Source organism: Clupea harengus, chromosome 12 (genome assembly GCF_900700415.2).
Source record: "Clupea harengus chromosome 12, Ch_v2.0.2, whole genome shotgun sequence".
NCBI classification, from domain to species: domain Eukaryota; kingdom Metazoa; phylum Chordata; class Actinopteri; order Clupeiformes; family Clupeidae; genus Clupea; species Clupea harengus.
This window is the reverse complement of record NC_045163.1, coordinates 498,769-523,130: the sequence shown is the minus strand read 5'-3', so window position 1 is coordinate 523,130 and position 24,362 is coordinate 498,769. Positions and strand designations below refer to the sequence as shown.

General features: G+C 41.6%; 1 protein-coding gene across 1 annotated transcript; it reads right to left on the bottom strand.

Annotated features, from left to right (window-relative positions):
• Nucleotides 1-4,176: 4,176 nt before the first annotated feature.
• si:ch1073-398f15.1 (cardiomyopathy-associated protein 5) lies at nt 4,177-8,966 on the bottom strand. The gene is made up of 2 exons (XM_012830036.3): nt 8,563-8,966; nt 4,177-7,470 (listed from the first exon to the last, which is right to left on the bottom strand). Exons 1-2 carry the CDS (start codon nt 8,706-8,708, stop codon nt 5,364-5,366), a joined length of 2,253 nt encoding a protein of 750 aa, XP_012685490.2. The 5' UTR covers nt 8,709-8,966; the 3' UTR covers nt 4,177-5,363.
• Between the last annotated feature and the right edge of the window lie 15,396 nt (nt 8,967-24,362).

The following is a 24,362-nucleotide window of genomic DNA, read 5'->3' as shown; positions in this document are numbered from 1 at the left end:
CATATTATCTGAGGTCTAGCTAAAACATTACGGAATGTTTTCCTTCTACTGAGGAACGACGCTGTCTAAATCGAATGCTTGTACCATGTCGTTGCTCAGTACCTGTCGTTGGCCATAGTAATTGTTTGTTAAATTGGCCAGACAGACCATGTTTCGGTAAATGACCATATTTGGTAATTGCGTTGGTCATGTGACTCCACTTCTCACGGTGCAATGTTTTGATATCGCTTCACGGCATATTTAGATGGAGTAGCAGTTAACTTCGGGCATATTTTCACATAATTGAACGTTGCACTTTGTTGAAGTTGTGTGCGTCCATGTACACGTGAGTTTGACTTTGTAGCCTACCTTGTCATTATGTGTTTGTTATAGTTTAGCTTTCTCATAATTGTTACGAGCACTGTCACTTAATTAATCTAGCATGATGCACTGTTCGTGAACTCGCTTATCATAAACTGCTAATGTACAAATACGAGTGTTACAGGGTTTACCTATGCTAACTTTTGTTGCCCTTGTTGATCTGAGATTAAGCCAGTAGCATGTCATTGCTGAAGAGGTTAAATTATTACCTTTAGTTCCCTGTATAATTCATTATTGAAATGGTAGGCTACTACAGGGCTGTGTATTAATGTATATTTTCTGTTTGTACTTTACTTTCTCACACACACACACACACACACACACACACACACACACACACACACACACACACACACACACACACACACACACACCTACAATTTATCCCATTCATTGTTGTTAATGCAATACAAAGAGTGAAGAATCAAACTGAATATCCAAGTCTCCATTCTTTTCTATTCTAATCGGATGACCCTCAGTGATTGCACATTTCCCGAACGCCCTCTATAACAGTACCCATATCATTTCTGCGATACCTAAACCAACTAACTCGACTTCGCCCTACATTACCCATGAATCATCGCACACACATGTATACCAAACAAGCAACGTATTCCAAGGCAACAGCTCTCGGTGTCAAAATAAAAATGGCAAGTGAAAGCGAAAACAGAGACGCAGACTCAGCGAGTAGGCCTACATCCGATCCACCTTATTATTATGTTCGGGATTTTTACACACTGTCTGATAAAGTTTCCGACAGTAAAAATCTCACTTTTCTACTATGAACTAGTTCAGAATTTAAATGGTGAACTATGAACGTGAACGATTCATGTTTACTTGTATGAACTGAACTTTGAACTAGTTCATGAGAGGTGTGAACGTGCACAACACTGCCACTCTCATGAGAACAGTGTGGTTCTTAGTTGAGCACTGATTATTTCATAATGGAGGTAGCTTAGTTATTTAGGGTAGTTCATTCTGATTGGCCTTGGCAAGCAGCCAGAGAAGAGCACATGCAATTGTGTTTCTTTAAAAAGGCTGACCGGACGTCCACACAGTGAGATGATCCATGGGCATCTACTTATTGTGGCTTATTGATTACAATAAAACTTCAGATTTCTAGAATATGTTCCATGCATTTAATTTCTTTATATCTCTCATTTTCACTCACTGTATTTCTTTCAATCACTCTATCCATCTGTCTGTCTGTCTGTCTGTTTCTTTTTATCATAACATCCAACTTCTCAATCTCTTACATTTCTTTCTCTTTCTCTCTCTCTATTATATACCTACCTAGTTTTGTATCTTTTTATTTGTCTTTATCAAAGACACATACATTGGAATTACCATCTCACATTGTATTTTATTTAATACCAAAGCAGACATCACAATTTAATTGAATGCATTTCATAAATACATGTTCTCCTCATGTTTAATGTTGTTGGCTAATTTCATGGGCTGTTTGCAATAAAAAAATAAATGTTTCAGCCTACTAGGCGAATTTGTTATAATACAGTTACTTGCCAAAACGATAGAAGACATTCCTCCAAAATACCCATTTTTAATGATTTTGTTGCCGTTTCGTGATTTCCGCTAAGAAAAATTGTTCTTCAAGCTAATAGAACTTTAAAGTTCCAGGTGTTGCGTAGCAACCAATTACTTGCTGACTTCAAGTTACGATGACTTTCCACTACGTTAAATGACCGGACTACTTGCGGAATGATATGAAAGATGTGAATTAGAAGCACAAAACCCATTGCCAATGACAGCGGTCATTCACTTTTCGCAGTGGTGAATATCAAGAAGTTACAGACCTGCGAACATTGGGGTGCCCCATTCAAATCACCTGAACTTTTTGGAACATTCTGAAGAGCCGTATAATAAGTAAGAAATAAAGGCCTGCCCCTAATACAAGCCTGCCCCAAATAAAGGCCTGTGCGCTGTGCAGCCTAAGTAAATAAAAGACCCCGGCCACAATTTGAGGATTTACGGTATATTAATACATTGGCCTATTTGCATATCATTTTAATCGTATGTACTTAGTCAATATCTTTTTAATCTTATGTAGTTACTACAGTGCTTAAGTGCTTTTCAATCGTATGTGCTTGTTTTTGTAGTCTGAGGCTATAAATCAATCTGTCAGCCAGTCAATGTACAAATATTCTCTCTCTCCTCTGTCCATGCATTAAATATATTTTCACTTTATAATTTAGAAATGTGTCATTAACACACATTTTCAATAAGAACATATTAAAATTCCTACTAAAAAAGGAAAGTAAATAATACAAACAATAGATTCTACACTAAGCAAATGAACCACACAAACAATATGAGCAACAAGTACATTTAAATAGTTTATGTAACTACAAAACTACAACATGACATTACATGTATATGCTCAATACACTGTACATAATGACATTACACTTATATTCTTAATACACTGTGCATAATGACATTACACTTATATGCTTAATACACTGTGCATAATGACATTACATTATATGCTTAATACACTGTGCATACTGACATTGTTACTACTGTAGTAATTGGAACCCATTCAAAACTAGAGATTCATTTCCACAGGAAAATGCTAAGTATGCTTAGCAGTGGTAGAGGACCTCTGACTGTAACTGTGTGGCTCAGGCACAGGAATGAAAGCAATGCACATGAAATTGTGATGAAACGATAGACACACATATATGGATGGGTAGAGACTTCTGTCATCATTAAATACAAAACAACATTTTACTTTTGTGTCTCACCTTTTGTTGTGTATTAACGAAGGCCCCGATGCATGGTATTGGATTATTTTACTCTCTGGTGTAAAGTGAAATTGTGGCTAACTACGTAGGCTGTGTAGCCATTTAGTGACTGTTGATCGGTCAAATTTGTAGGCTGAATAGTCAATGTTATGCAGTCAAATTGTGTTGAGATTAGATAAGAGGTGAAACCCAGAAAAAGGCCTACATGAAACACCTACCTTTTTATCAGACACACCCAAATGTGTTTGCAACCACTATGAAATTGCCAAATGAATGTGCCGTCGTGATCAAAATAGCCCGAGTGCTCAAAAACCTGCGGTGTGCATCTATGAGATTAGGGCCCAATTACTCTGACCACATACTTCTACCAACCAAAGAATGGTTGTTCCAAAGAACGTAGCGTTTTGAAATGGTCTTCACTTTAATCCAATATCGATGTAGCAGAACATGAAGCAGGGGTGTCATGCAAGAAAGCCCACTAACATCAGAGTTGAACTTCTTCTGTTAGGAGAGAGGATCAAAGAAAGCCCACTAACATCAGAGTTGAACTTCTTCTGTTAGGAGACGTGATCAAAGAAAGCCCACTAACATTAGAGGGGCAGTGTACACAGAGCCTGGATTGCCTGAATCCGGAAAGAAATATTGCCGGATCGGCCTCTCTTTTACACGAACCCGGCGGCTTGGGTCACTGTATCCGCAACCTTTTGAATCCGGTCTCCAGAGTGGGTAGATTCGAACCCGCCAGCGGATCCGTGTTCGTGTAAACGCCCGATCTGCACACTTTCTAACCGGATGACGTAATTGCCCCACGTGAACGCCTCGCAACCTCAGCCTGAACTCTTATTAACCCCACTGTGTCACTTCATAACAGCAACAACATAAACTAAATCGATGTTGTTAAGAAAATGGTCAGGAAAGGGATGACATTAACAAGCCACACTTTAATCTATCACTGTTTAATCTTTTTGCATCAGACCATTGTTCAAAACTGTTTTTTAAAAGTGTCAGCAATAGCCTATATGAGCAAATCTGACGTGATTTTTTTTTTTTATTATAGATGGAAGTTTCAAAACGGTAACTTAACACAAACAAGGGTTATGGCGAAGGGCGTGATTCTAACCAGTCCTGTTTGAGAGCTGTGGTAACAGTGATTTCAGGTGGTAGAGAAGTCGTTCAGCAATCGGAAGATTGCTAGTTGGATCTCGACTTCTGTCTTCTGTCACTTTATGCGCATGCTCCATGACGTATTTACAACAGATTCAACCACTACGCTCCGCTCCAGCGTTTCCGTGTAAAGGTAGATTTTTCTTGACATGGCTACGTGTGAACGAGATAAAAAAAGGTACCGGATCCAAAAATGTTTCTGGATTCGGGCAATCCAGGCTCCGTGTAAACGTAGCCAGAGTTGAACTTCTTCTGTTAGGAGAGATGGATCACATTTTTTCAAACTGTTATGCAAATCAGACAGCCAGCCTAGAATGAAGCAAGTTTTGAAGCAAAATGAATATTAAAGATCGACCAAACTATGCCAGAGGTACATGGGAAAACACATTGTGGCTTGTTTTACGATCACCTTGTGGCTGATTTATTTCAAATTCGGTACAAAGCTTCCACATGAATTTATGAATGAGCCTTTTCAATTTCATGAGGGTCAGTCATTCACGCTGGCAAAGTTTTGTTGTGCAAGCCGATCTGCGTTTTAGGAAATGTGAGCAAATGTGGCCAAGTATATCCTGACTAAATTTAAAAGTTGTAGCTTAAAAGGTTCTGGAGAAATTGCCATGTTCCAGTTATAGTACTATGGACACATTTTCACTAAATTTACAGTGCATTCAAGGAATTTGGTCATGACTAAGAGTATGATAGTTTGGACCTTAACATCCCAAGATATTGGTCATAGAGTCCTTATGGGTCAAGCTTTCAAAATTTTAATGACATGTAACTTTGAACATTTGTTGCACACAAAATGTTGTGAGAATCAGACATATGGCATAGGAGTTTGGTGAAGCAGGGTTTTGAGAAATTCAGAAATGACAGTTACATTTTCTAGCCCGGAATGGAAGCTATGCTTCGCTGCGTCACATAATGTTCATGTTGTTTTATATGGATAAGAAGGGGTGGGAGATCATAAAACAACTCAAAAACTCCCCTCTAGGTACAATTGCCTAAACCCCAACAATCTCCAATTCTACATTCTAATATTGTCCCTTTGATTTTTTAACCTCTTCCACCCATGTCTTACATGTCATCTTTCACAGGAGTGGCAATCTCTGAGTCTGAAACGTATGTTAGGCTCATTTCTCTCTTATTCTCCACAGGGTCAGAAGAAAATTCTTCTGGGTCAGTGAAATTGTTTGGGGGTACATTTGTGTCCCCTGCAGTCACAGGTGGAGTCCTCTGATATCTTTCTTCTTCTTTGTGGCACTCTGTTTCGACTTCCTGCCTCCTACTCTCCTCTTTCAGGTCCTCCATCTCAGCAGGTTCCAATGAAGTTAGTTCAAGAGAGGATCCTAGTGACTTGCTGATGGCTGGCTGTTCAGCAAATGTCCGTGGTATTTCAGGTGCCAGGTCGCTTTTGTGACTTACAAGTGCACCTTTACCAGTGACTCTTTGCTCAATATTTATATCACTTATGTCATCTTCGGGAGATCTTTTATCAATGAAGAGTTTCTCGGTCTCTGTCATTCCGGTCTCTTCAAGAGCTTTTTCAAGTGAATTTCTTCTTACCGGATCCTGTGTCAACTCTGGTGCTTGTTCAGATTTACTTTCATCTTTATTTTTCTGTGTAACTTCATCTTCAAATTGCACTCGTCGATATTTAACGTCTATGCTTTCCTCTAGTGATACATGTGGTTGTTCAACATCTTCATAAGGGGAGGATCTGTTGCTGTCCCGAAAGAAATCTGTAATTTCCTCTTCGGGGTCCTCTTTCTCTGGTTCTTTTTCAAGTTGGTTTAACTTAGCCAGCTCAAACATCTCTTCGGTCCACATCCTAAACCCCTCTGTTTTTGAAGCCCTTGCGGGAGCCTCTGCCATCTCGACCAATGGAGTCTCATCTTTCAGTACAAACTTTTCAAGGTAACCGTCTGATTCTGATTCTTTGCTATGGAAGGACTTCTCAGAGGTCATGCTGACTGCATCCTCTTCTTTCTTCCTGGTTCCAACAGCTTCTTCATAAAGATCTGTGTATAAAAATGCCATTGCTTTAGGTTCCTCTAGTAGAGAAGGGTCAATAATTTTCGGTGGCCCTGGGGAAAGGAAGATAGGAGTGAGAACTACGTCTTCGTTACAAAATAAGGCACAACCACTCTCCTTTCGTGGAGACTTGGGGAGTTCATCTTTGACCCCTTGGCATCCCTCCTCTGACTCAGAATAGTTATGGTCTGCCGTGCCACCATAAAACACTTCATCCAGAAGCTCACTGGCGATTTCACCAGAGGATATAGGATCCTCTGGGTCCTTGGGGGTCATTTTGGTTTTCAAGAATGGCTCGTCCAGATTGGTTTTGACATCTTTAGTCTCCTTATTGTGTGGTTGATGTTGCTTCTCTTCTTTCTTGTCAAAGCCCCCTACAGAATGTCCACCCAACTCTGTGAACATGTCAAAGTAATCAGTGTCATTAATTGTTCCTCTATGAGGTAATTTGAAAGGCAAAACAGGTGCAATGTCTTCTTGTAATTCTTTTTCCTTGGTTTGTGTATCAGTTTGCTCAGAAATGTCCATATCAGGACAGTTTGCATGTCCCTCTATATCTACTGGTTGTGCATGTGCCCGGACCGTTGATGGCTCTTCCATGTAGGCTAGGTTGTCCACCAGATCTTTGCTTTCCTCCTCATCAACAGTGGCAACTTTGGGTGGCACCACAATGTTGAGTATTTCTGAGCCCTCAGAGACAAGACGAAACAAGCGCCGTTCTTTTTCGTCTCTCGAGTCTGTCATCTTGACCTGTTTGTCCTGCTCATCCTTCATGTTTGGCATGGAGACTTCCACCATTGCCGGTCTATCAGTGACCTCAACTAAGTCTTGTGTAGCAACCGCATTAACCCTTTCTCTCATCCGCGCTTTGACCTTTTTCTTCCGAACGGTGTGGGCCTCGTCCATGATGAAGACTATTTTTCCTGCATTTCTAGATGTGGCTATTTTACGACACTCTGCCTTGCTAAAGCAAACTTCGCCACCTCTGGTGCTGGTCTCTGATGTCCAAGGGTTGGAGCAGCGACTGAAAGAAGTTTCCCACATGATGCCACTGTCCTCACTTTGAACCGTTACCATGGAGAAGGACGGGTCCATCATCAAACACTGAAGTTTAGGCTGCACAGTCTGGTCCTGGGTCACCTCCCTTAAACTGGTGAGAAAGGGTGGATCAACATATTATCAAATCTTACTTTATGAAAACATAATAGTGGATTCATTAATTTACTAATGGAATTTGCCTGCCACACACCAAAAATCTCATTCTTTAATGTTTCCAGGCCAATCACAGTTCACAGTTGAATAATCGAGCAAGTGCAATTTCCAAAATAATTTACTGACTTCTATGATGTTAAATGTGATTGTTTCTACCTGACTTTCTTCTCAATATGTTGTATTTTATTTGTGTCAATTATTTAAACATGCAGTTTTTGTTGGTCTGAAAACCAGGATGGTGTAATTATGAGGGAACAAGGAAAATATAATATTATACACAATTCATGTGTATTCTTTGCATTTTTAAATTTGCTTACATTTTCAGGGTCTTAAAGGCAAAGTGCACGATTCTAATGGACAGTAGTATTTTGGTCAAATTCAGGCTCTAAACAACAACTCCATTCCCAATACACCATGTGAACTTTCAATCAGTTTCATACTGGGGTTTCTTCCTGACAAATAGTTTAATTAGTATACATCAAACATATTCTGTTAAATTATATTTTATTGTTTAAAAACTTAATTTATATATGAATATACAACGACATTGGATGACACAGGTTTGTTTATAACCAAATATGGTCACTGGGATATAAGCCAGTTGTCAGTGGCTAGAAAACACTCGAAAATCCTGCTAATGTCTCTGTGTGCTAATGTCTCTGTGCCTGTAAAAAGTTTAGTTTAAACAACATATTTATGCCAAAACCTCAAAATCAATTAGGTTGAGTATTTTTATCAATGTGCAGGCTTCAATTGCCCGTAAGCTATAGCAAAAAATGATGATTTGCGACTTATACTGGATTTTAATGTGGCAGGTCACTATGGTAATGATAAATGTTTCTCAGTTGAAAGATCTATTCCTGATATTTAACATTTACATTTGCACCTGTTCATAAGACAAATAAAACATGAATTGTTGAACAGACTTTTTCTTGAAGTCAATCTGTTACTGAATAGTAAATAGTCACATCTATAATAACATTTCTATGTTTGTCTCTTTTTGTGTAGGGTGCAAGTTTTAGTGGTTGACCTTTTGCTAAGCTCCTCAACTTCGTCGTTCAGTTGAATGTCACTGTCCCCCGTTGCCTCATTTTGTAGCACAGTCATTTGGAGATCTGTTGCCATTTTTCCACATCCAGTTTGCATACAGGTCTCCAGTTTAAATTCAGTTTTCATTCACTTGTAGGATGTTTTCACTCCTCGCTGCTGCTAGGGTAATGTCACTTAAGTTGTGTGAGGACTAAACTCTCGCTCAGCATAATATCAAAATAGCCAGAAAGGGCACCCTGTGTTCCTTCAGATACACTTCAGCTATCCATGACACCCAGTAAATAGTCATTAGATCCTCCAGTCATACCCGTCCAAAACTGATGTCATATGAGACATTTTAAATATACTCTCTCACTAATCTCTCTGTGTGTGTGTGTGTGTGTGTGTGTTCTACATGGCAGATGAATTAAAACAAGTATCAGGATAAGCATACTAGCATACATATAGCAAATGTACATGACACAAATATAACATGATATATACATGATACATACAAAATGAATAGTGGATAAGAAGGGGAGAGAGCATTTAGGTATTGGAGAACAGATCACGAGACTGCAGAAAGCCCCACACTAGAAACGTAATACAACTAAAGTAAGTACATCTTACATTAGATTCAAATCTTTTTTATTTTTGTCCACTGTTACTTTTTATCCTTCCCAGCTTGGAGGATATTACTGGAGTACATTTCTGAATAGAGATGTTCTGCCATTTAGAGATGTTCTGCCGTTTAGAGATGTTCTGCTGTTCTTTAGAGATGTTCTGCCATTTAGAGATGTTCTGCCGTTTAGAGATGTTCTGCTGTTCTTTAGAGATGTTCTGCCGTTTAGAGATGTTCTGCCGTTTAGAGATGCTCTGCCGTTCTTTAGAGATGTTCTGCCGTTTAGAGATGTTCTGCCTTTCTTTAGAGATGTTCTGCCGTTCTTTAGAGATGTTCTGCCTTTCTTTAGAGATGTTCTGCCATTCTTTAGAGATGTTCTGCCTTTCTTTAGAGATGTTCTGCCTTTCTTTAGAGATGTTCTGCCGTTTAGAGATGTTCTGCCGTTCTTTAGAGACTTTGCTGGATGGGTTGGGATGCCCCATTACCCCAAAGATGTTCTGTTGGATTCAGGTCAGGCGACAATCTTGGCCAGGGCTGGGCTGGCTGGGCTGCAAATAGTTTTTACTTTATATCTTCTTTGGAAACTCTTGTGCTATCAAACTGGAATATTCCTCTTCTGCCAAGCTTCTGGAGACTGGGAGTCATTTTGTCAGCCAGTATTTTGGTACATCCACAGGCATTTATGGCACCTATTCATTTCTCCAACATCTTTTGCACTCATGCAACCCAAACATGCTGGTCTCATCTGACCAAAGATGCCAGGTTAGTTAAGGCTTTTTACCTCAAAACGTTAGCTAGTCCATAACAAGCTAACATGAGCTAACAATAGATAGAAGAGTAAAGGACGTAGCATAAAATGAAGGCAACCTTTCAAAGTTTGCAGGTACCTGGCCACCGGTGACTCATTCAAAGTGATTGAGTTCAGTTACTGTGTGGTTACATGCACCGTGGGCAGGGCCGGTCTTTCCTACAGGCGATATAGGCAGTTGCCTAGGGTGCCCCTCAGAGGCCAACCGAGCAGGACTGTAGTGACATCGCTGAGGGTTTCTTTCAGTGGTGGAACTTCCCAAACTGCTTGGGCTCCATCGATGGCAAGCATGTAGTCATCCAGACTCCCTCAAATACTGGGTCCCTCTTTCACAACTACAAGGGCACATATTCAAGTGTGGTTCTTGGTCATCGATGTTGGTGGCTATGGGCGTAACAGGGATGGTGGAACCCTGGCAAACTCTGCTTTTGGCCAAGCGTTGAAAGATCTCATCCCTGCAGCTGAGGGCCTTGGACCACTGCCACATGTCTTTGTGGGAGATGAGGCCTTTCCCTTGCGGATGAACCTTTTTGCATACTTTTCCAGGGAGCAACATCACCAGGTAGAGAAGGATGTTTAATTATCGCCTCAGCCGTGCCAGGTTGACGATGGAATGTGCATTTCAAGTTCTCTCAAGCCAGTTGAGGATCTACCAGCGTGCCATCGGTGTTGGCCCAGAAAAGATGGAGGCATGTGTGAAGGCCACCTGTGTCCATCGAATGTCCGGCAGGAGCCATAGCCTCAGTTGTTCCTCCAGTCGCTGTCTCTTTAGTCTTGATGAGATCTGAATCATTTGTCCTCTTATCACTGTGTAACGGTGCAGCTGCCCGTTACCGCTACGGTAATGCATTCCTGGGCTAAAACTAACACAGGAGAGCGCGGGGTACAAGCACACTGTTTATTTGCACATCAACACAACCAGCACAGTTCATCGCGATCAGGACCGTATCGGTAAAGATACACACACCAAACATACTGTGACTGAAAGGAGTGCATGCCATACGGTGGCATGTCGACTTCCGGATGCAGGACATCGGAACGACCCGATGGAAAGTCGGGAAGGACCTTTGAACTTTGGGGGGAATGGAATGTCAGACGTGCACATGCCAAGTTGGTGGGATGAGAGGGGTGTGTACTGTGTGATAACGGATGATTTATTTAGAGTGCTATGTAGTGATAGAATAATATTGTCTTTGGGTAAACCTAGCTGTATTAATATAGGGAAATGTATGTATTGATAATTAGTTGGAATATGGATATGTTTATTAATTGATTTGCCGCAGAACAGGTCTTTTTGAGAGAGGAGACTAGGAGACTGGAGACTAATTAACTTGGAAACTCGAGAACAGATAACTGAAACCAGAATTCAGAACACCAGAAAACAATACGACAAAGAGACAGCAAACAACAAGACAAAAGACCAGGGGGGTATTCCACGTACGTGGCATAGTGACAAACCTGGACAAGTTAACTCAGAGTAAGTGGTAAACCTCCTAATAAAAGATCCACCATTGGTTCATTCTCCTAGCAAAACAACGTCAGAGGGCTCTTCTATAAGGAGGTTTACCACTTACTCTGAGTTAACTTATCCAGGTTTGTCACTAAACCACGTACGTGGAATACCCCCCAAGTATAAATACTCTAGCTAATTGGCCATGTCAACAAGCAGGTGACAAAACAATTGCGGGAAAACAGAGACAGGAAGTAAAAACAAGCACATGTACAAACACAACAAGCCAAGAGTCTTTTAGTTGGCGGCCTCTAGAGGCCAGAAGTACCCTAATCATGACAGGATGTTGTCTTTCTCCAACAAAAATAGGAAAATCCAAAACTCAGAAAATATTGGCAAACAACATAAGTCAGAAAAAGCTGCTCTGTTCGTTGTTGATGTCTCCCAATTATTGTGTAAAAGTTCCGCCTGGAGTATCTCCAGTTTGTCTAGTTGGACGTGGATACCCATCTCTTCAAGCATTGTAGCCACATCTGTGAGCATCGTGAAGGTCTTCACTCCAGATTCCAGGTAATTTGATTTAGCAGGGAATGGCGATTGAGCTTTTACATTCTTGTCTTTAAGCTGCTTAATCACATCCCGTATTTGCTTATGTTTCTTCTGAATATCCGACGTGTAGTCTTCGTTAAAGAAGATCTTCTGTCCTTCATGCTTCACTCTTGTTGTTGTTTCCGTTGATGACCGTTTCTTTCGCTCTGTAAGTGAGGAGCCTGACGATAATAGATCTCGGAGGGCACTGAGTCTTTAGGTTTCATGGTCAGGGAGCAGTGTGCGCTCATGCCTGGCTCTCACTGTTGCGTTGCTATGCGTTGATCCGTTAACGGATCCCCATTCACTTTGAAATGGGATGCCCTCATCCATTGCCGAACTGAATTGTGGCTCCGTTGCGTTCTGTTGCAATCTATCTATCTAATGTTAGTGTCAGCCTATTGGGACTGTATAGGTTTAGTGGGTATGCAAATATGGTTTGCTGTGATCTCTTACGTTCACTATTCACTGGCTGTATGCTGTGACCTTCCCATTACGTGCACTGTGTGAATTGCATGGGATTGCAGACTACTATTCCCCACACAGACTTCCCATGAGAGCTAGCTAATTACCTAATCACTTCCACCTGGACTATTTACCTGGACAATTATCAACCTACCTATAAACGGGATCGAGGGGCAAGAGGAGGAGTATAAGAAGAGGGAGATGTCGACATACTGGGTGCCCGGCGGGGACCACGAGACGGTGACGAACGAGTCAACAGACGAACGAGTCAACGCACGAACCAATCGTACCGGAGGACTCCGGTTGTTAGGTGATCAATGCTCATAATCCCTGAGCTAAGGGACATAAGCTTTTCTTCCTGCTTGTACATTCCATTGTTACTGTGTACGTGGCCTGCGGAGTGTTGATCCCTTGCCCTGGTTATCCGAGGTCTGCTGTTTGCCGTTTCCGGAACCAAAGAAACTACACTGACGAACCATTGGAACCACGACAAGCCAACACTGTAGACAACTCAACGTTCACAATATCCGGCGAAAAGGAAAGTAAACTTTCCATCCTAATTCTATTACGTTGGATATTGTAACGATAGAGTTCTGATTACTTGTTTTACTATGTTGTATGTGGAGGCCGCATATCCTGGGCATTCCTAAATTTAAGGAGGCGGCCATACGGCTGACATTAGCATGCTACTACCCACAAGGTAAACAGCTCGCTAGCGGCGTGATTGGTTTGTTGACCTGTCAATCTCAGTATAACATCTCCGTTATCAAGACAAACCCCGTGCGCCAAACAACCCCTCCATCATCTGTTGGATTAACGCATTGCAATGCAACAGTGTGAGCCAGGCACACTATGTTCAGATTCAATTCTTCTGGTAGTGCCAGCACTCTGGGAAACATACAAACTGAACATTGATCCTTCCATACTGACCATGAAGATGATGAGAACCCTGTAACATAAATAGACAAAAAACTAGACCACTGGCGACTCTAGACAGAACAGATTCCTGAAACTGATCCGCTGTTCAAAGTATTATTCCTACCGTAGGCGTGGCTGCTGCAATGGCACAATCAGTGAAAAACAGAGCTGTCAGTTTGTAAGACACTATGTTGAACTCCATCAAAAGGGACAAGCAGAGATCAAAAAGCAAGACGAAAAGGTTCATCATGAGCTCTCTCAAAAACAGTTAGAGGAGCTAACGGGGAAGGGAAAGAAAAATGTGCAGGCCACAGTGATGAAGTAGGAGGCCAGTCCCCCTGAGTCTGAGATGTGGGATAACCAAGGTGCTCCATGGTCCTACTGGCAACAGCAACAAGGAGGGATGTGCCCTCATGTACCTGCCCCTGCCCAGACACCACAACAGCCCAGGCCATTGCCCAGGTTTACAACTAGAAACCACAGTGGAGACCCCAAGGCGGGCGAGACAGAGGACAAGCCCCCAGAGGTGCACAGTACAGAAACCAAAGGGGAAGAGGAGGATATAACCCTAACTACTACCGCCAAGGCCAGAATCAGAACCCAAGCCAGACAGAATCAGAACCCAACCCAGACAGAATCAGAACACAACCCAGACAGAATCAGAACCCAACCCAGACAGAATCAGAACACAACCCAGACAGAATCAGAACCCAAGACAGACCGAATCAGAACAGAACCCAGAGAGATGAAAGGTGATGAAGGTGCCAACAAATAGGCATGAATGCCCTAGCAACCCATGGACACAAAACCAGAATGGATGCTGGTCCACCAGGGCAGACAGGTCAGAGGGATGCTCAGGGACCGGTCTCCCCGTATGTGGGAGCAGGTTACTAGGGCTACCTAGGGAATCATATGGGGGAGAGTCAGCTGCTTGTGATCTCCAGGGAAGCTGATACAGAACCCATGCTGCAGGTTCAATTAGAGGGTAGGTTGGTGCAAATAAACATTGACACTGGAGCAACTTACACTTATGTAAGTCCAAAACACGCCTTACATCTCCCCAATTTGCTAAGACCATAGGATTCTCAGGACAAGTGCAACTTAAGCCATTTACAGTTCCAGCTCCCAACACAAGTGTGTAGTAATGGCAATTTTAATTTCAGATCAAATACCAACACATTTGTTAGGGAGAGGCTTCAACATAGATAGCATTGGGCTACCAATTGGTTTTCAGAGATCCTCATAAAGGATGGGAAAACTTCAAGACAGCAAACTCCCAGATACACCTTATTATGTGTGGAGTATCTGGTGGTACACAAGAACACTGGAGTCGCGGGGTACACCTCTTCTCATGCAGTCCATGCAGCTGTGAATACCAGCGGGACTTTGTTGGTGGTCTTCCATGGACAGGTACTTTAGTGTCCCATTTCCCCTTTTTATTTGAAGTGCCCTTTCAATCCTAACTCTGGTGAAGCTTTAGAGTATGTTGAATTTGTTTAGCCAATGGGATGCATGCCCATTATCTCTGTATGGTGTGACGAGAGATGTGCTGAATGGGTTTGCAGAGTCTCCAATAGTGATGTGTCGTTCGTGAACGATTCGTTCATTTTGAACAAATCCTTACAAGGACTCCGGAGTAACGAGTCCTCTCAAAGAGAGATTCGTTCATTTTCTCGTGGCTGCGCATCGGGACTGTTGCATAGGCTCAGACAAGGAAACAGAAATGATTCGTTACTGAGCCTATGCAGGTCATGTGAAAAAGGACCCAAAGACTCGTACCCGGCAGATGAACGAATCATTGATCCGAAGACTCGGTTGGCAGAAGAACGAAACGTTGATCTGAACGCTCGGTTGGCAGAAGAACGAAACATTGATCCGAAGACACGTCGGGAGGTGAACGATCTGCCGGGTACGAGTCTTTGGATCATTTTTCACGTGACCTGCATAGGCTCAGTACCGGTAGCTAGAGAAAACAGAAATGATTTGTTCATTTTGACTGGGTCTTCGGATACAGATCTTTGGATCATTTTTCACGTGACCTGCATAGGCTCAGAAGAAGAAACAGAAAGGATTTGTTTACCTCGTTCACTTTCGCGTGACTAGGTTTAGTAAGACGTGAATGATATTCGTTCACAAGTAATAATTACAGGTTTCGTTATTTTAACTTTTTTGTACTTTACTTACAGTTCAGTGCAGCGTAATTGTTTGCCGTGATAATTAAATGCTAGTGTGATAATAAATGACCATTTCATCCAAACTGTCATGATACATTATTTTAATGCAGGAATTTCTTTTAAATTAGTATCTGCTGGTTTACATGCACTAACCTACATGAGAATATGATACGTGTTTGCAGTGGACGTATTTAGGCCAGGGAATTGGCTATAAAATGTTGAGCAACATTTGAGCGCCTCAGCCAGTGAGATGTGTTTATTTTACATTGAAGGAAGAACTACTCAAATAATATGAGCCTCCGGTGTGCACCAGTAATGCACAATAGGCTCTATTGTTTCCGTATGAATGGTTTTTATTTATATATATAAAATGATAATAATATAATGATATATATATAATTTATTATATATTATTTATTATTATCATTATTATTATTATCATTATTATTATTTATTCAAGACTTAGGGGTGATTTCCATGGGCAAAAACACATGGAACTTGGTACACACACCAGTGGTTGCAACAGTTACAGAGGCTTTCTCAGGATGTGGCCTTGAGACTCCATAGCGCCCCCCATACGCAAAGTCTTGTGTCAGGCATTTTGTTTTTTTATTCGGTTTTACTCACCAAAGTTGGCAGGAATGTGGGGTTCCCCAAGACAAACTATTTTGTAGTCCCAGAGCTGTGTTCTGCTCATACCTTCCCCACACAAAAAAGCTAATACCTCTAGTGTTTAAAAACTCATGGCCAATGTGGCATTGGGACTCCATAGTACCCCCATACACAGAGAGTCTCGTGGCTGGCATATGGTTTCACCCACACTCACCAAATTTGGCAGAAATGTGGGGTTCCTCAAGATCAACAATATTTGTATGTGCATTGCATTAGCCAGGGAATTATTTTGGATTTTGCACGTTTTACATGTGTTACATTTTAATGTTCTCCTCCTAGATGGTTCACAGTGGCGGCTGGTGAATTTTTTTCTGGGGGGGGCGCAGTTGGGCGGCGCTTTTAAAATAGCACTCCACAATGAGAAGAAAAGAGTTTGAGTAGAATATTTAAAAAAAAAAAAACAAAGCTTTATTTCAACAACAAAGTGCTCAACACTATCCAATAACAACCATCAACAAACTGTAACTTTGGGCATGAGAGGTTCAGAGCAGAATGGTTTCAGAGGTTTACAGAATAAAACAGGTGCCCACACCCTCATTTACATTGTCATTTAGCAGACGCTAAACCCTCACATGAAAGAGGTTTAGAGCACAAGAGATTCAGAAAGAGATATCACATTTTACATTGGGTGTTTGACAAGAGTAGGCCCCACTACTTAAAGAAATTTAGCCCTCCTCTTTCAAGTTGGCAAATCTCTCAATAACTTTTCCCTCACAACAGCCAGCATACAGTCAAGTTCATTCTGGACTGTTTTGGATGTTCCCTTAAACACAGATGCTCTTTCAGTGCACTGTCAAGTGAGGCAACGACGTCCACCAAGCCACGGAATATCCCTGGGTTATCCGAGTTCTTGCTCTCATGACAACGCAGGGCCAACTCAAATGCACCACAGAACTTCACACAGTCTATTATTCTTGAGAGAATGTGTCTTTTTCCTTACTTCTTCATTGTGTTTTCGAATGCCAATTCGGTACTCTGCGTCGAGCTGCTTTGCTATACTCAGTCTTCCAAAGAGGCTTAGCTTCAGGCTGTTAGTTCAGGCTGCGGCAAGATTCGTGCTTCTTACATTTATCGTTGAAGTGCTTTAGATCCTTCATCCCCGTTGCAGTCCAGATTGTTTCAGTCCCAGGACTTTGGAACAACAGGCAGGGAAAACAAAAAAACGCATTACTCAATGAACAACCAGCTAACCAGCTCCGGTTAGCATACAGGCTTGAGGAGAAGCTACGGGTGTACGTCCTCCCGCGATCGATGCTCTGCTGCTGCATTTTTAAATCCGGACGTTCGGGTCCCATGTCTTTCAGTCTCTTCTTATCGACATCTGATCGTCGATTGAAAGGTGTTTCACGAAGAGATTCCACAGAGTTTTCAGTTGCCATACTCACAGAATCAAAGTCTCTGCTAGCTATGTTGCTCTCCTAGATACGTGAGATTTATATGGGATGTGAGGGAATGATAAAGGTCTCTGATTCGACGAATAGTCCAGTCGCGTTGAAATAAGAAACGATGTCATTGGCTAGGGCGCAAAATTTTGCGCCCCAGGATCGAACTTTCATCCGCCAATGAGAAGCTGTTCTTGCTCAAATGTTGCAGAAAAGTATGAGAGCTCCCTGTAAGTAGACGATGGGTTGACTCAAAAACGATCCGCATACGGATGTAATTCTAGAATGTTGATTGGTTAAGATGAGTTACCAGGCAGGAACGGAAAACACCATTTATTTGATTGGCTAATACCAGGACCTCTACTTTTCCCGCTGAGCTGCAACGTCGTTTGCCTGACATTTAATGTGGTGTCACGTTTAACGTTGCTGTTCAACATTAATAGCAACTGAATTACACGTGTGTTAGGTGTAATCTGTAGCGTTAAATAACATAAACTGAGAGTGATTGATAAAGGATATATGTTACACATCACAAACACACATAATCGATGGGTTTTTTGTGTGAAAGTTATTTAATTGGTTAGCTAAAATTACAGTATCTTACATAGGCTGACATGGCTACGATAGCTAACTAGATAGCTACTGTACTGTGTTTGGTTAGCTCAAGCTAGCACTCTTACAAACACACATACATACACAATCGATAGGTTTTTGTAAAAAATAGTTCATTGGCTAGCTTAAATGACAGTAATTTATGCAAGCTGACTAAGTTTGGAAGACTTGAAAACTTCAAGACCTGAAGACAAAAGATCCTTTTTGAAGACAAAAGCCTCTGTTGAAGTTACCTAAACTTCATCAGCAGATTACACATCCCCATCCAGCTAAGGTAAGTTGATTTACTTGCATTACAAATAACCTCAGGTAATGTTACAAGTCGCCAACAGCGAGCCTTCCCTTTAGTAGTGCTATATGCTTAGTTACCATGCTATTAAATAGAGGACCTTCACTTTTAATTTCGTGACATTTTTCTTACAAGTAATGTTAGCCCACAGTAGCATATCCTGCTGTCAAACGCTTCTGGTCAGTGCGCATTTGGCACGAATCAGTCACGTTAAATGCAGCGATCAGGGATTTAAATCTCCCGGTGCTATTGCAATAGTTTCGATGTTTTTGCTCTTTTTCACGATGTGTTAATGACATTGTACATTGTAGCATAGCCTGCTGTCAAACAGTTGTGGGCAGTGACTGAGGGAAAATAAAGCGCTAGGTTGCGCTGCGCGCCAAAACTTTATGGATGACATTTAGCACGTTAAATGCAGCGATCAGGGATTTAAATCTCATGTTTTTATGTACATGTACATTTACAGACTTTCTATGTGTTCATCAAACTAATGCTGTCATGTTCTCTCTCCCTCTTCTCGTTTGTGACAGTGTGCTACGTTGTGTTTTGTGTGTTTGTGAAGTGTAAGTGACATATTGTGTTATATTTAGACATCCTTGAGAGATGGAGAGTTTTGCACGTCTGGACGCTATATTTTATTACCTTGCAAATGGTTCCCACCAACTAGGAAGTAGTAAGATACAGATGTCTTCTGTCGGTAGAGCAGCAAAGCAGTATGTGTTAGATATGGGTATGTTGTACTATGTTAATTCAGGTAAGAGACGTCTGGTTGTACGTACCCCTGAGGAGAGGGACAGGGTACTGTATGAGTGCCATGACAGTGCAGCCACTGGAGAGCACCCTGGTGTACAGAAGACTGCACAGAAGGCAGTGCAGCATTTTTATTGGCTGACTTTGAAAAAGGATGTAGAGGATTGGGTTGGTTCCTGTGAGCCATGTCAGAGGCATGACAGAATTAAGACTGTAGCACCTACGCTACACCCTATTAAGGTCCAGGGTCCCGGGCAGGTCATGGGAGTTGATTTAATTGGGCCGCTCAAAACGACATCCAAGGGTTACATCCATATCATAAGTTTTACTGATTTGTTCTCCAAGTGGGTCATGGCTAGGCCTCTGAGAGGCAAGAACGGTCCAGGGGTAGGACTTATGGTGACACAAACTGTTTTGGCACAGGGTGGTGTCAAAAAGATTATCACTGATATGGGAAGAGAGTTTGTTAATGACTGTAACAAAGCTCTTTTTAAAACCTTTGGGATAGAGGATGCTGTAACTTCAGCCTACCACCCGCAGAGCAATGGGCAAGATGAGCGCTCAAACCAGAACATTAAGCGCCATCTTGCAAAGTACTGTAATGAGGAGCAGAATGACTGGGACGTCTATCTGCAACACGCTGTTTATTCGATAAACACCTCGAAGCAGCGTTCCACAAAGGTGAGCCCATATTTTGCAATTTATCGGGTTCATCACGGCAGCAGCGCCGATCCAAAGGTAGATGACTTTGAGATCGCGAACAGTGAAGAGACGCTGCAGAGGAACGTTGGGCTGGACCGTTTAAGGTGGAGTCCATGACAGCCAAAAGAGTGTCCAGATTGGTTGACAGGTTGAATGTTCGCCATTTGAAGCCATATGTTCGTCGAACAGACACGCCCAAAGATGTCGGCATCGCTTCTGATGTCCAGGAATTGAGTGTATTGTGCGACATCTCGATGGAAGCTGTAGGTGCTGAATGTAGGTATTTCTTCATTTATACATCTCCACATATGTACTGTCATGTCAAGTTCAATGTAGAGTGTTGAATGTGTTTTATGTTCCTTTTTCCTTAAAGGTGCAGATGTTGATCACACATTGGAAGTTGTCGTGCCACGTTTCGCGACTTAGACAGTCTGGCAGGCCCAGAGTTCAACTGGCTGACCGATGATGTAAGTAAAACTTAGAAATACATTTTTATTTTACTTTTTTCCTATCATGTTGTCATCAAATTTCTTTTTCTTTCTTGTAGATTGTGAATACGTGCGTTGCAGTGATTGCTGCAGATCACAAACAACGTTCCACTGTAAGTAGTTTCTATTTTCTCTCTAGTCTGACAACTTACCAGTATCTGTTATTGTTTTGTAGAAGTTTACTCTGGGTTTTTTTGTTTTCACAGGACAAAGCCGTGTTCCACGCCCTTACCACAGACGCATACACGTTGTGGTGTCGTGACTGGACAGCACATAGTTGTGTTACGGAAAGAACTTTAAGCTGTATCAATGGCATTAAGCCAGATGGCGTGGTGCTACTGCCCCGTCTCGTTGGTCTGCGTTGAAATAAAGCTTTACAGGTTTGGTCAGCGGACACCTGGGGTTAAATGCGTTGTACTGTAGCTTTATAGGTTCGGTCAGCGGACACCTGGGGTTAAATGCGTTGTACTGTAGCTTTACAGGTTCGGTTAGATAAGGTAAAGCTGTGCCCTGCTGCTGGCGTTCCCTAGTCAATGCCAGTCACTTGGAGTTAGACATGCCTTGCTTCTGTCACCGGTCACATGGGTTAGACTTTGTCTTACAGGTGTGGTTAGCGCACACCTGGGGTTAGAAAGATGTGCCTTGTTTTTACTGTCTTACAGGTGTGGTCAGCGAGCAGTGCGTGCGTTGCGCTTGTAGGAAGTCCTTTACGGTTCCCAAGTGCGGCGTGCTATCTGTCAGCGCACACCTGGGGTTAGACGTGCGTCACAGGTTGTATTTACTGTTTTTTGTAAGGGGACAGGTAAGTTTGGTTCTCTCTCCATTTTCCCCTTTAAATGTATGTTATATGTATACCATGTTCTATGTATGTCCCTGTGAAGTTTGTATGTCTGTCACATATGTCTGTTATACACATTTGTTATTTAAAAGTATCTAAGCATCCTTTTCTTTTTCATTAACCTTGTGTGGAGGCTATCCTATAAGCCTCAGTGTGGACGGCGTGTGTTCCCCGCCATCCACACCTTTCCCTAATTGAGTAATCACACCTGTAGATATACCCAATTTCCTGTGACGAGCCACACCCAGTGCAATACTCGCCCAAGTGGCTAAAATAAGTAACATTAAAATAAACCTAACTAAAAGGTGGATAGAAATGGCTCCTACACCTTGTCTTGTCTTGTCTTGTCTTGTCCTGTCTCACTAACACCCCACCCATAACCTGTACCTTGACGTGGTGAGTGGGCTTTCAACTAAACAGGTCTTGTTTTGAATGGTGTTAGTAATCATGTTTTTAAAACAAGTATATGCTTTGCAGTATATTTCCACAGGTCTACTGAATGGAACACATCAAGACTCAATTAATTTAGACTGACCACAGCATACAAGACACTGCACCTGAAGACAGGCACCTATCTCCCTGCAATCACCCGACACTGAATGTCTTGCATCAAATAAAAAAAAAAACATACACTGTCATAGTTTTTTCAATGTTTGCTATTGAATTGTATTTAAATTCGTTCAGATGTTGTTTATCATGTGTGTGCATATACATCTGCACCCTAGTGTAATTACTGCACTTGGTTTGGAAAATGTATTTATTGCTAGCTCTACTGATGGCTGTAATGTGTAAGTACTCAGCTGTCAGTCAAAGTTCAGAGCAGTTATGTGACACTGTCAAGATTATGTCACTAAATAAATAGATTGGTTTCAAAGACGTTAATTGGGAACCTTTTTTAGAACCTAGTTTCTATCACCAATGTTTTCTATACCTCTGTAAAACTGTTGACTGGTTGTAACTAACATTACAAACAAATTGCGAGGAAGGTTGCTCTTTTCTTCGCAAACATATTTGTTGTTTGCCATTCTCGGAAACTGATTTCAATAACCTGTAGTATGCATAGGAGTTCAGGGGGCTTAGCATTTCTAGGTTGCTGCATTGATATGCTATATTGTCTTGGATATATTTTGCATTTGTGCATAGTGTTACATACAGTTAGTGTAGCAACTTCGTGACATGAGGAGTAGACGTTCAAGGTAAGAGACGTGTTTATTAATGAATTAAACCCGATGCGACCAAGATAGGATGTCAACAGGTTGACTACCAGGCTAAGCTAACGCATCGTTTAGCTACGTTAGCTTGCTGCTATGTATTTTCCACGGTTGAAAAGTTCGGTGAACAAGTCGGTTGTTTGTTTAGCCGTATGACTTCGTAAAAATTCGGTTAACAAAACAGTTGAGTATTAAAACTTCACAGAATTAAAATAAAAAAATAAAACGATCGTTTAAAAGTCAGGCAAACGACGTTGTAGCTCAGCGAAAAAATAGAGGTCCTGCTAATAGCCAGTTCCTGCCTGGTAACTCATCTTAACCAATCAACATTCTAGAATTACATCCGTATGCGGATCGTTTTTGAGTCAACCCATCGTCTACTTACACTCCCATTGACTTCCATTTGGCCGGCGCCCCTCCACGGAGGAGTGGCTTATCTCAGTGATAACGAATGGCAATATATTATATTTGGTCACATTTAAGTGGTTGTTGACAGGGGCTTACGGTCTCCCACACACATTTAACGCGTTAACACAGTACATTTCTTATTTTAATTGTTTGGTATATAATGTTTTTTGACTTTTTTTCTTTTTTTTTTTCATCTCAAAATTTTACGAGGGGCGGCGCCCTTGCGCCCTGTATTGACGCACCGCCACTGATGGTTCATCAGATTCATGACAGGTGTGGTATACAAGATGTTGCTGATTTTGAATTGCCAAGATATTTGTCATGTCTTGCAAGGCGGTTAAATGGTGAAGTGATGAATTTATGTCATGCCACGCAAGCAGAAAATGTGTCATAACTTCACCGTTCATTGCTTGATACAGCTCAAACTTCACAGGTTATGGGCTATGATAGTTATGATGATCACATGCTCAAAGTGACTTTGTGGTGTAGCACCACTATCTGTCAGAAGGTGTTTTTTCTTCAATCTCAGCTATAGTGCTCCTAGACAGTGTATCAGATTGATTTCAGGATTTGGTGTACATGAAGTCATGGGTGTTTTGATTTTATAAGGGGAATTGGTTTTTCATTTGTTGAACAGTTTAGCCAAGGGGAAAGAATGAATTTGGGTACTTCTGAACAGATTTTTCGGCTCCCAAACAAGTCTAAAGACTGACAGGATGTTTAACCAATGAAATGAATGAGTTGTGGAGGCGGAGCCAGCGTTCAGACTGATGTATACAACTACAGCTAGTCACACCCGGAAGTTGCCACCGGTTTTGTTAAGCTTTAGAGTTCGGCGGTGTTACTTAGAAAAACGAACTTGTTTAAATGTGGTGTGTTTAGATCACGTATAAAGGTTGAAGTGCTGTGCGATATGAAAATATTGGACTAGGCTTAACGTTAGACAAACTCAGGTTTGAGTGGCGTTGACGTGACACAAGCTAGCTGGATGGGCTTTTAACAGAAGCAGGCATCATAATAAGTTATCGGACAGTGATTTTGTGTTGTATTCGTGTTTGTGATTGAAGGATGAAGGTTGACTAACGGTCTTGATACGAAAATATTGGACGAGGCAAAGAAGTTGCTTCGAGTCGTGAAGAAGGTAAATTAAGAAGCTCTAAAGTAGCATTTCACGTTTTAACCTAAGCCTATGTATTTACGCCTGCATGTGTGACCCTCAAAGGAAATGTTTTCGTTAATGTGAACAAGCACATCTGTTAATAGGCTGCTACTTGGAGTAGGATAACGTCGGATAAGTTGCTATCCTAGCTTGCCAGTTTTAGGATGGATGCCTAATGTTTTAGCTAGCTTATAAATGATTCAGACAGGCTACTCGTGATAACGACGACTAAATTACATCTTATTTCATTAACATTACATGACAG